This window comes from Oreochromis aureus, linkage group 6 (genome assembly GCF_013358895.1).
Source record: "Oreochromis aureus strain Israel breed Guangdong linkage group 6, ZZ_aureus, whole genome shotgun sequence".
In the NCBI taxonomy this organism is placed as follows: domain Eukaryota; kingdom Metazoa; phylum Chordata; class Actinopteri; order Cichliformes; family Cichlidae; genus Oreochromis; species Oreochromis aureus.
In genome coordinates, this window is record NC_052947.1 from 24,230,540 (window position 1) to 24,242,811 (window position 12,272).

At 46.3% G+C, this 12,272-nt stretch overlaps 2 protein-coding genes across 2 annotated transcripts; both read left to right on the top strand.

The window, feature by feature from the left end:
• Positions 1 to 707: 707 nt before the first annotated feature.
• LOC116325998 lies at positions 708 to 3,345 on the top strand. Its single transcript, XM_031747085.2, has 6 exons — positions 708 to 980; positions 2,145 to 2,287; positions 2,410 to 2,471; positions 2,584 to 2,697; positions 2,840 to 2,938; positions 3,025 to 3,345. Exons 1-6 carry the CDS (start codon positions 876 to 878, stop codon positions 3,150 to 3,152), a joined length of 651 nt encoding a protein of 216 aa, XP_031602945.1. The 5' UTR covers positions 708 to 875; the 3' UTR covers positions 3,153 to 3,345.
• A 6,341-nt stretch (positions 3,346 to 9,686) lies between these two features.
• On the top strand, positions 9,687 to 12,272 carry LOC116326014. Its single transcript, XM_031747102.2, has 6 exons — positions 9,687 to 10,353; positions 10,441 to 10,586; positions 10,672 to 10,733; positions 10,848 to 10,961; positions 11,680 to 11,778; positions 12,042 to 12,272. Exons 1-6 carry the CDS (start codon positions 10,237 to 10,239, stop codon positions 12,212 to 12,214), a joined length of 711 nt encoding a protein of 236 aa, XP_031602962.2. The 5' UTR covers positions 9,687 to 10,236; the 3' UTR covers positions 12,215 to 12,272.

A 12,272-nucleotide genomic window follows, 5' to 3' on the forward strand; every position in this document is an offset into this window, starting at 1 on the left:
GGTAACCCTTTCAAACAAGCCATACTTGTTTGTCTATTTTCTAATTATACCCATATGAACTTTAACATTTGGCATGCTAAGGCCTGTAGCTCTTGGGTGTTTTGCATTTTCTGTGACCCTTAACTGAATTTGCCAGGATATCCACTGCTTTTTTGTGAATAATCTTGCTTTTTGTAGAATACTTAAAATTGTCTGGAAATGAATAACCCTTCCTAGATCGATGTGCATCAACAGTTGCATCTCTAAGATCATTGCTGATGTCTTTCCTCTTTGGTGTTTTTGTCCTGAATGCTCCAGACCTGCAAACTGCTAAAGGTTTGTGCTTTTATAGAGTCTGTATTTGGATGAAGGAGTCAATTTTTTTTCTTTAATTTGTCAGTTGTTATGTCTCCAATTACGGATGACTACCGTATGAGTTCTGAAAACAATAAACTTGCCTGTTTTCAGCTACCGTAGAGTCAGTTAAATGCAAATAGAGGGTGTTACAGATACCCGAGTAACACTTGCAATAGTCCTAATTTTACTAACATAAAAGGATAAACTTGTGATCTTGTGTATCCTTGAGTATCAGTGACTAATCGGGGAAGATTATCTCAGTGAATAAAGAAAACATCAAACGCACTTTATTACAGCCCACACAATGCTCCCTGTTGCATGTGATTGGATCGATATTCCTCAAAGAGGTCAAAGTCTTCCTTCGATCATCCCCTGCTGTTTGCCTTTGCTGCAAAGGTTCACAGCACAAGTGAATAAATGCTGCATCCAGAGAAATCTGTGAGGCTGTGAAGTCAAAATAGAGCTTGGAGGCAAACAGGGAGGCAGTAACAAAAGAAGAAGGAGGAAATCTTGAAAAGGAGAAAGGAGACATTTAAAAGATGAAGTGTGTTGTTTTGTTGCTGAGTCTGCTCTCGGTGGGACGCTCAGCTCCTGTGAGCAGCTGTGACACTCTGATTAACCCAATAACTGTCAGCACGGAAGAGGTAAGTTACTTTGGAGCAAACGCGTCCTGATATTGGCTCTTGGAGGGAGAAAATTTAGAAAAAACAATCCATTGTCAGAATTGCAATACAATTAAAGACTACATATTGAAATTTAGGGGTAGTGAAGTCCTGGGATTGCATCCAGCACCTGGCTGGTTGGTCTGTGTGGAATTTGCATGTTCTCAAAGTGTTTACATGGGCGCTCTCGAGTACTCCGGCTTCCTCCCACAGTCTAAAGACATGCATGTTACATTAAGTGCTGATTGTAATTTGGCTGTAGGTGTAGATGTGGGTATAAACGGTTGTCTCTCTATGTTAGCCCTGCGACAAACTGGTCACCTTTCCAGGGTTTACCCCACCTTTTGTGATGTGACTGCTGGGATGTTATTCACAATAGAACACAGAAAACACATAAAATGTTTAAAGTGAGAAAATGTCCTATTTAAAGAAACATATTAGCTCATTTCAAATTTTCTGGCAGAAACGAATCTGAAAAAAGTTGGGATGAGCTCCTGTTTACCACTCTGCAGCATCCCCCGTTCATTTAACAACAGTTTGTAGACATCAAAATGTTTCCAACTGGTGAAAGCTCTGGACTGCAGGCAGACCTTTATTCTGAAATTGTTCCACAGTTCCATCTTTGCGTCTCTGAAACTCTGCCTAAGATGTTCTTTTTATACCCAATCATGTTACTGACCTGTTGCCATTTATTCTACTTAGTTACAAGATGTTCCTCCAGCCCTTTCTTCTTAGTACCAATGACTTTTCCACCCTTTTGTTTCCCCCCATCCTGACTTTTTAAAGACGTCTTGTTGCCATCCAATTCATAATGAGCTAATTTTTTTTCATTTCATTTTCAATGGCTCATTCGATTTGGGGTTTTTGATGTTCTGTTGTAAATAAAATATAGGGTTTTGATATTGATTGATTGTTAATTTATTTCAAACATGTAAACAATATACAGGTACATTTAGAAAAGAAAATAAGAGAGAAAAAAATACTATACAAAAGACAATACGTTTCAATATTGCTACTGTTCTGATTCATTTACATTCACAAATCATTGCATTCTGCCTAAATTAACATTTTTCACAGAATCCCAACTTTTTTGCAAGTGGGTTTGTATTTTAAATTTTAAATTCAACTTGTGCCTGTGTGCTGCAGATATTGGGAAAATGGATATACGTTGGGGGAAGCTCTGACCTCCCGGGAAGCCGTTCCTTTGGCTTCCTGCTGACCAGCGTCTGGTTGAATCTTACTACAACTGCCAACAGTAACGTCCTCAATATCCTGCAGACTCAGAGAATGTAAATGCTCCCTTAAGCAATTTTAACACAATAGCTGAAGTCATTTATACATATTTATTTTCTTTATTTTGCTATGTTTATCTTGACATCAAGTTCTGATGCTTTTATTTTCTTCCTCACAGAAATGGTGACTGTTCGAGCATGACGTATAATGTGATCTTTGAAAACAGCGCAATGTTAATCAGTGAGTAAAGAATGGCCACAGAGGCACACATGCAGAGGAAACCTGCAATCACGTAGTTTCTTGTGATTTCCAATTTCAAGAAACTGTTTTTGTTGTTGTTTGTTTCATACAGAGGAGCCTTTTTACCTAAAGGATGTCTTCCTGCCAACTGGCTGCTCTGACTGTCTGCTTGCTTATGAAGAAGTCATCTCTGGGAAAGATACTTTTACCAGCCTTCTTCTATTCAGTAAGAAACACATATCCCACTAATACCATATGTGAATCCAGAACACTTTTTTCTTCATACTATAGTTTTTTTGAAGCATGAAAATCTGTAGAAAAACTTTTAGTTACCTGTTTTTTTCCCTCTTTTTGTTCTTTATTTCCAGGCAGGAAAACGAATGTCTCTCCCGACGTTGTGGAGAGGTTAAAGAAACAAGCAGAATGTCTCCAGATGTCATCACCCATTATGATGGACCCAAACAACGGTGAGTTTCAGCACATTTCTTAACATACTGTGTCACTATTATGTCATAAAAGCTGTTTGTTTTATTTGTATTCTTTGCATACACAGAAATCTGCCCCGACAACCTCCCTCCCTCAGACGGGCTCAGTGCCCTCAACAGCTTATTTGAAAACAAGATGGCACATCGAGTTGCGAGAGTCCTGGATGTTCTGTTTGATGTGTTTGTGAACTGGTAGTTTAGTACTTTTAATCTCTGCTAAATGTCCCTTTAAATGGGAGAGATTGGCCAGTTTTTTGTTTTTTGCTTTTACTTTAATTCACATTATTTCACATCTGTAAAACATATTTAGACAAATTTATACATGTTAGAACACAAAGCAGAAAACAAACTATGTCAAAACAACCATTAAAGGTGAGGAAATTATGAAATTTTGTCAAAGTCTGTGTTTTAATAGTTCATTATTTTCTTTGTTTTTCCTTTTCTTTCACTGTTCCCATGTTATTTTGGTTTTATTTATTTATTTTTGCTTGTTTTTATTTTTGGTCTCTCTTTTAGTTGCTGACAGTTCATCATATGAAACCTAAGGTTTGCTATGATGTAAAGCTGTTACAAACCTTGAAAACCATGTCACTTGACACTGGGATTGAAAAGGATCTGTAGGAAGTCTGTTACATCAATGTACCTCTTAGTAAACTCAGTACACAATCTTGCAGTCCACAGTAAGTGGTTTTAAAATCAAAGGTTTTAATTTGAAAGCAACAGAATTTTTCTGCCTGACGTGCATGAATGAGCATATATGGAGAAAGGTAAACACATATCTAGTGAAGGATCTGAAGTTTTGAACTGAATCTTTGAAAACTGTATAAAACTGACAACTCCAAACAGGACAGAAATGTCTTATAGGATAAAAGTGATCAGTTAAAATAACTTTGTATTAATTTCTAGATTTTTACTCCGTGCCAGCAAAATACCAAAGATCATCTCACTCTATATGGGTCATCCAGTCTGAAATAGCATAGACATCCACTCGTAAGAGTAATTAAGGACATGATTTTTCTATATAAACAGGTTTGTATTTGTGCCAAAACAAAACTGTCCATTGTAATACTGAATTAAATTAATGACTTCTTAAAAATTATGTGTGAAACTATGGAAAAAGCACAACCAACCAAACAAACAAACAAACAAAAATGCCTAAATGTAGCTTCTGATTTCTTCTGCTTTATTTGGATGAACGATCACTTTTATGTTGTTACTGTATGTCTTTACTGGAACAAAAGACAAGTCCAGTTCAATTACTGGATGAGTATCATTAACGCTAATAATGATATCTAAGCAGCATTTAAAAACTGCTACTTGGAGGAATAATTGGCAGCTGAAATGAGCTTCCTACAAATGGTGTCGGGTGGTCTCTCTTAGTGACAGAGTGAGGAGCAGGGCCATTTGGGAGGGAGTCATAGTTTATCACTATTATGACTAAATATCAAAATAAGTCAGGTGAGGTCGTTCACCCCAGTGGTTGGATGTTTGCTGGGTCACTGGTATGAATAATATGTATCTGATAAATTCTCATATGTGCATGTAAATGGGGTGTCTTCTTAACACACAATGACTAGTCACAGTTGCAATGCTTTTTATATTGTGGCGAGCTCAGTCACGGAGGAGACAAAGGTTTCTTTGGGAGCACCCGTTTATTTACAACCGGCCCAGAACACTGCCGCTATCTCCCTCCTCAGCGCGGCAACCAAACACAAACAACAAAAAAAGGCGCTCTCTCACCGGAAACACCGTCGCCGAGAGAGCACGTCACACGTCACCATAACAACATGACAACAAACACATAACTGTAATAACAGAACAAACCCCGAACAGCCCTGGCCCGCTACATAGCCCCCACCTAAGGGGTCAGTCGTCCCCGACAGCCCCATTACCCCACACAAAGTCCTGTAAGTGTCCGGGTGCCTTCTTCTGGCGCACCGGCCGGTCTCAACCGGCGGGGGAAAAGTCACTCGGATCAGAACCTGGGGTGTCACCAGCATCCCCTGCCCCGGCGTCTGCCGGAGCGAGCGGTCGGTACGGTGAAAGCCTGTCCCAGTGCAACACCACCATGCGCCCCGGGCCCGGCATGCGGATACGGTACACCACTTCCGTTAGCCGCTCCACGACCTCCGCCAGCCCTTGCCAGTGACTGCACAGTTTGGGGGACACTCCTCTCTTGCGAACCGGGCAGTACACCCAAACTTTGTCGCCAAGCACAAAAGCCTGGCGGGTGTAGTCGTGAACCACCTGCAGCCGCTCCCTCAGCCTCCTGTAGTAGTCCATGTCTGGCCCACCGTCAATCTCCGGCTCGGGGGGGGGGACCCAAACACCAGATCCACAGGCGTCCGGAGCTCCCGCCCAAACATCAAAGCGGCAGGCGTGCACTGGCTGGACTCCTGAACCGCAGTCCGATACGACCAAAGGACCAGGGGCAGATATCGGTCCCAATCCCGCTGGTGGCGGCTGGTGAGAATGGCGAGCTGGGTAGCCAGTGTGCGGTTAAAACGCTCAACCAAGCCATCGCTTTGCGGGTGGAGCGGTGTGGTTCTTGTCTTCTCCACCCCCAGCTGCCGGCAAATCTCCCCGAAGACCTTCGATTCGAAGTTGCGCCCCTGGTCACTGTGGAGCTCAGCCAGGACCCCAAAACAGGCGAACATCTCCTCCACCAGCCTCTCTGCCGTCGTCGTCGCACTCTGGTCCGGCACCGCGTAGGCCTCCGGCCACTTTGTGAAATAGTCCATCACCACCAGCACGTACCGGTTCCCTGACTCCGTAACGGGGAAAGGCCCTAGGACGTCCACTCGCTCCATCGGGGCCCCCACCAAGTACTGCTGAAGGGGGGCAGTGGAGCGTTGAGTGGGGCCCTTCTGCGCCGTGCAGGTGTCACAGCAGTGCACGTGAAGTTCCACATCTCGTCGACAGCCAGGCCAGTAGAACCGTCCCCTGAGGCGGCGGAGAGTTTTGGCGTTCCCATAGTGGCCTGCCCCCACCGAGCCGTGGACAAGCTCAAGCACCTGCGACCGCAGCAACCGAGGCACCAACAGCTGCAGGAGATCTCTGCCCTGACCGGGGGCCCGCCATCTCCGGTACAGGAGGCCGTCGTGGGTCTCCAGGTTGTTGTGCTGGGAGTAGTAGGCCTTCACCTCGGGCTCCTGACCGGACACCCCCGTCCAGTCTGGGCGTTGCGCCGCCTCCAGCCGGGCCCCCACCTGACCCAACGTTGCGTCGGCCTCCTGCTCCCGCTTCAGCTGTTGCGTTGTCAGTGGGAGCCACCCCCCTCCGCTGGCTGTGGCCTGAGCAGTAGCCACCCAGAGCGCCTCCTGGGCCCGCTCCTCCTGTCGCAGACAGTAGCGGCACTCGACGGCCATGCAGGGCCGTCTGGAGAGGGCATCAGCGTTGCCATGCTGCCGACCTGCCCGATGCTGGATCTCGAAGTCGTAGCCCTGAAGGACCTCCAGCCAGCGGGCCACCTGACCTTCTGGGTGTTTGAAGTTCAGGAGCCAGGTCAGAGATGCATGGTCAGTGCGCAGGAGGAACCGGCAACCGTGCAGGTATGGCCGGAAGTGCCGCACCGCTAGCACTACGGCCAGCAGCTCCCGCCGGGTCACGCAATAGTTCCTCTCGGCTCGCCCCAGAGCACGGCTGAAGTATGCCACCACTCGTTCTCCAGCCTCGCCCTGCTGGGAAAGGACCGCCCTGACTCCTACATTGCTAGCGTCAGTGTCCACAATGAAAGGTTGCCGGGCGTCGGGGTAGGCCAGAACTGGGGCTCTGGTGAGGTCCTCCTTCAGCTGTGCAAAAGCCGCAGCGCAGGCATCACCCCAGTCGAGGGAGCTGAACCAGTTGGAGCCGGTAACGTAATCCAGGGCCTCGTCAATCCGTGGAAGCGGGAACGAGTCCTTCTTGGTGACTGCATTGAGACGGCGAAAATCCACGCAGAACCTCGGGCTGCCATTCTTCTTCCCCACCAGGACCACGGGTGCCGCCCATGGGCTGTTGGACGGCTCGATCACCCCAGCCGCAGCCATCTCACGGATCTTTTCCTCTGCCACCTGCCGTTTGGAGAGGGGCAGCCGGTGTGGGCGCAGACGGATGGGTTGAGCAGAGCCGGTGTCGATGGTGTGCTGGACCAGCCCCGTCTGCCTGGAGTCTTTGTCACTGGCGGCAAAGATGTCCACATTCTCGTCCAGGAGGCACCTCAACCGCTGGCGCTGGTCAATGTTGAGACCTACGCTGCTGCGCTGCCACAGGTCACCAACAGCCTCGGTTGTCTCAGTCGAGGGAGATTTGTTGGGCTGAGAGGCCGGGGCTGAGGTGAGTAGAGATGACCCGGAGCCACCGGGACCCGAAATCTGCTGAGCGGCAGCCACCCGACGCCTGTCTCGTCTGGCTCGGGCTCCCTCCGCTCCCTGCTTTTGACCGCACTGGAGGGCAAGAGTCTCTGTGCCAAGAGTGATAGCCCGCTTTGCGGTGTCGACGCAGGCCCCCCAGCAGGTCAGCAGATCAAGGCCGATGATGCACTGGTCTTGAATGTCAGCAAGCCAGAAGTCCTGCACCAGCTCCAGATCCTTCACTCGGACCCGCAACGGTTTCTTCCCCCGCATATCAGCCCTCTCACCCGTCACCGTCATCACCTGGGTGTTGGTGGGCGACCAACCCTTCACCAATGGCCCGGACGTTCCAGGGAGCACGCCAGGTCGTATCAGGGAAATGGTGGACCCCGTGTCCACCAGGGCCTGGCATGGCAGGTCCTCAACACAGCAGCTCAGGTAGAGTCCCTTGAGGTGCCCAACTCGGCCCACCACCGTGCATCGTCCTTGGAGGGGGGCAGGAAGCTGGAGCGGTGGTCCCCTCACTACACCGCTCCCTCCCCGTTTCCCTGAGGCTGCGTAGTCCTGGTCTTCGGGGCAGGTGCTGGGCAGTCACGCGCCACGTGGCCAGGCTTATCGCACCGGTAGCAGTGGTCGGTCGGTCGACGGAGACGCCTCCGGGGCACCGAGGGTTGCAGCTGGCATATCTCGGCGACCTCCCCCTCCCCGTCGCAGTCTGCAACTCTGATTTGGGGGCAGTTTGGGGGGAGGGGGGGCACCTGCTGGTTAGGTTGCGAGGTGAACACCAGCTCAGCCCTCTCAGCCTCAAGGAGCGCCTCACGGAGAGTTTGAGGCATGGCCAGGCGGACGTGTTGACGTAGTCGCTCTGGAAAAAGTCCTCGCAGAAAAGCATGCAGGCTAAGCTCCTCACGGGCTGCTGCTGGGAACTCCGGGTAGCCACGACGAGCATGCAGCAACACGTCCGCTGCAAAGGTGCCCAGGCTCTCCCCCGGCCGACGGCTCCGGTTGGTCAGCTGCTCTCGGCTCTGATCAGTGGAGTGCTGCTGCCCGAATTGCCTCTCGAGTGCTATGGTGAGGGTCTGGAGCTCATGCTGCTCTGACGGGGCTAGGTCAAGGAGTACCTGCAGTGCATCTCCTTCCAATGCTAGCGCTAAGTGTGTAGCAGCCTCTTCGTCGCTCCAGCCATTATGCCTCGCGGCTAGCCGTACTTGTGAGAGGTAGGGCTCTAGCAGGGTTAGCCCGTTGTATTTCGGTACCTTAGCTGGCATTGCAGGCGTCACTGCTCGCTGTCGGGGGCTCGGTGTGTCGGTCGACAGAGGCAGCCCATGACGCATTGCCTTGCTCGCACCGTCGGGACCCGTCGGGGGACTTACATGGCCGCTCGCTTCCTCTCTCCTCGATCGCCAGCTTCCCAAGCAGCGGATGCTCTCCTCGACAGCTTGCTCCAGCCTCCGAATGTCTCTCTCCATTATGGTGAGGGTGAGCAATCCCACTTCTGACACCAATGTGGCGAGCTCAGTCACGGAGGAGACAAAGGTTTCTTTGGGAGCACCCGTTTATTTACAATCGGCCCAGAACACTGCCGCTATCTCCCTCCTCAGCACGGCAACCAAACATAAACAACAAAAAAAGGCACTCTCTCACCGGAAACACCGTCGCCGAGAGAGCGCGTCACACGTCACCATAACAACATGACAACAAACACATAACTGTAATAACAGAACAAACCCCGAACAGCCCTGGCCCGCTACAATATTATACATGCTTCTCTTAGGTAATATTATTAGAAAACACTACATATACATTTATTGCTATGCAGATGACACCCAGCTTTATTTATCAATGAAGCCATATGATACAAATCAACTAGTTAAACTACAGCCGTGTCTTAAAGACATAAAAACCTGGATCAGCTGTAATTTTCTGCTTCTAAATTCAGACAAAACGTAGGTGATTGCACTCAGTCCTGAAAATCTGAGAAACACAGTGTCTAACCAGATACTCACTCTAGATCACACTATCTTGGTCTCCAGTAACATTGTTATCACTGAAATTAGAAACACGCGGTCTCAGAGTGATGGTGAAAAGCCAGTTTGTGTGTTTATTACTTCTAGCTTGTGAATCAGTATTATCAAGTTGCTCTAAAACCCCCTTGGAAAACCTTTGGTCAATCCAGCATGCTGCAGCAATTTGCTTTCCGTTAAATTCAGAATCAAATTTAAAATCCGCCTCCTCATATCTTTAAGACCTCACAGTTCCTTGTGAGAGCGCCTTACTTTCAGACTGCAGTCTTACTTGTGGTTCCCAGAGTTCCTGGAACGCAAAGCAGGCCCCTCTTCTGTGGAACCAGTTCCCAGTTTGGATTTGAGGGACAGACACTCTCTCTACTTTTAAGATTGGTCTTAAAATTTGTCTTTTGGATAAAGCTTATAGTCAGGGCTGGATCATGTGACCCTGAACCCTCCATTATGCTGCAGTAAGCAGTGGTAGGTAGTGATTCTTCTTGGATCTGGAACTTTCTCCTTGCCTTTGACCTGTCACACTCTGCTGTTTGCTTTTTTCCCCTCACACCTAACTGTTCGCAGCACATGACTATTACCTGATGAGCATGTTTCTGCTGGAAGGTAGGGTCTTTACCTTTCAATATAAAGTGCGTTTAGTTGATTGTTGCTGTGAATTGGCACTATATTAAAAAACTGAATTGTCAGGAATAGCATTTTAGTTCAATTCAATAGAAATAGCGTAAGGGAGGTGGATAGTGTCATTATGGATTGCTAGCACAATACTTCAGCATTTTTTCATTACTTAGGTTAATGCAGTTTTTCTGTCATCTTCCTTTAACTCAGATTACAACACAAAAACAGACGAATACGTCATCTAAACTGGGCTGAGCCTCATAACTAGAGAACACACTTTAAAGTGAGAATCCACACTATCAGCAGATGAGCCATGATGGAGTTTATTCATGTTGCTGTCACTGTTCTCAGCCTTCTCCCTCTTGGGCGCTCAGCTCCTGTGACAAGCTGTGAGAATCTAATCCAGCCTCGTGAAATCCCCGGAAATCAAGTCAGACTCTCTCTTACATCATTTTTTAAAAAAAATATTCAATATGAAATGTTTGTTATCTTATATACCTAATACCATCTGTTTCAGCTGCTGGGAAAATGGATACTACTAGCAGAGAGGACAAGCATACCTGGATCCAAAATGCTGGTACAGATGCTTATGGAAAACACCTGGGTGAACATCACTGCTGCCAGTGAAGCCGATACATTTAACAATCTCCAAATTCAAAAAAAGTAATAAACATGATGTTTGTCCTGAACTGACACTGTTTTCAAATAATATTAATTTAAAAATCTCTCTAATTTTATCTTCTAAAAGGATGGGCAAGTGCTTCACATTGAAAACCAACATGACTTTGGTTAACAACACTCTCACTATATGTGAGTATTACTGAGATAACAAACATTTGGATGACCAGATTTAGACTTTGTGCCTAGCATTGCTACAACACTTTCAATATATATCGATTGGTGTGTATGTGCACATGTCCACAGTGCACACTTACCGATTGTCTGGTGTCCTGCTGAATACTGGCTGCCCTGACTGCCTTGTTATCTACTCAAATAACACCATCGGAAGAATCGCAGTCAAAGCTCTCCAGCTCCTGAGTAAGAACAATGACACACCTAAATACTGTAATGTCAAAGTACTCAGTATTACTATTAAAAATAGTACTAAGTATTTTTTTTATGGTCCAACTTCATGCATTTAATTTCTTAAAGCTGAAAGAGATGCTGGTGACTAATTTCCAAATTACAACAACATTAAAACAATGATTAACAGTCGTTTCCACTTTTCCAGGCCTTTTAATAAATAATTGATGGTTCCAAATACTGCCGTCAGGATGAGGACATCCAAATAAGAGTGAAAGGCAAAATTTTAAACTCACTGAGAAAAGAAAAAAAAATGTATCAAGATGTACATTGCCGTGAGACAGTTGGGTTGGAATTGCTTTTTCCCCACAGGACCTGTGCCTGCCTTTTTCTCTTAACAAAATAAAACCATAATTTAAAAACGGCATTTTGTATTTAATTATGTTTCTTTGATTAATATTCAGATACGGTCGATGATCTGAAACGTTTAAATGTGACAAATATGCAAAAAATGAAGAAATCAGAAAGAGGGCAAATATTTTTTCACTGGACATAATTGTACTAAAATACCTTCCTTAAACACACAAAACAAAATATTGCTGCTTTCAAATGGATGCAGTAATGTTTGAAAATTGTCCCTGATGTAATTTTATTTTTGCTAACTTAAATACTTCTGTGCCATCGTACTGCCCTCACATGAGCCTCCAGTGCTAACACTTTTTCTGTCTCTCAGGTAGGAGAGTTAAAGTTTCTGCTGCTGAGCTGGAAGAGTTTACAAAGCAGGCAGAGTGTCTGAACCTACAACCACCTGCTATCATGGACTCGGAAAAGGGTATGAACGTCTACTTAATATTAAAGTCTTAAAGCCACGTCTGTATGTGCCCTGAAGAATAAACAAAACACAGTAGTCAGTAGCAGATTACAGTTTTTCGAATGAGTTTAGTTACACAAAGAAACTGCAGCTGAACTAAATGTTACACCTTCAGTTTAATGTTGTTGTTATTTTTATACCACCATGGTTGGAACAGTTGCAGATTCATCAAATTCATTTCTCCTGTCATAAATTAAAGGTATTCATAAATGTCATCTTCACAGGTTTGTGCCCAGATCCAACTCTTGCCCCAGAAACAAAGACCACTGATGTAACTGCAGACAGCATAAGCTCTGATGAGCTCAGCCTTCTAGAAAAGCTTCTCAGTAGTGAAAGTGGAGTGAAGACCCTTTTGGATATGATCCAAAGAAGTATGGCTTCATTCAAGCAAGACTGACTGCTATGACTGTGAAGAATATTGCCACTAAAAATAAAGATGCTAAAAAAATAAAAAA

Bases quoted from the DNA above. Each gene is read 5' to 3' on its own strand.
- LOC116325998 (XM_031747085.2), top strand. From the start codon at position 876: ATGAAGTGTGTTGTTTTGTTGCTGAGTCTGCTCTCGGTGGGACGCTCA. The intron at 2,288-2,409 runs GTAAATGCTCCC...TCTTCCTCACAG, and splicing joins ATCCTGCAGACTCAGAGAAT to AAATGGTGACTGTTCGAGCA. The intron at 2,939-3,024 runs GTGAGTTTCAGC...TTGCATACACAG, and splicing joins TATGATGGACCCAAACAACG to AAATCTGCCCCGACAACCTC.
- LOC116326014 (XM_031747102.2), top strand. From the start codon at position 10,237: ATGATGGAGTTTATTCATGTTGCTGTCACTGTTCTCAGCCTTCTCCCT. The intron at 10,354-10,440 runs GTCAGACTCTCT...CATCTGTTTCAG, and splicing joins GTGAAATCCCCGGAAATCAA to CTGCTGGGAAAATGGATACT. The intron at 10,962-11,679 runs GTAAGAACAATG...TCTGTCTCTCAG, and splicing joins CAAAGCTCTCCAGCTCCTGA to GTAGGAGAGTTAAAGTTTCT.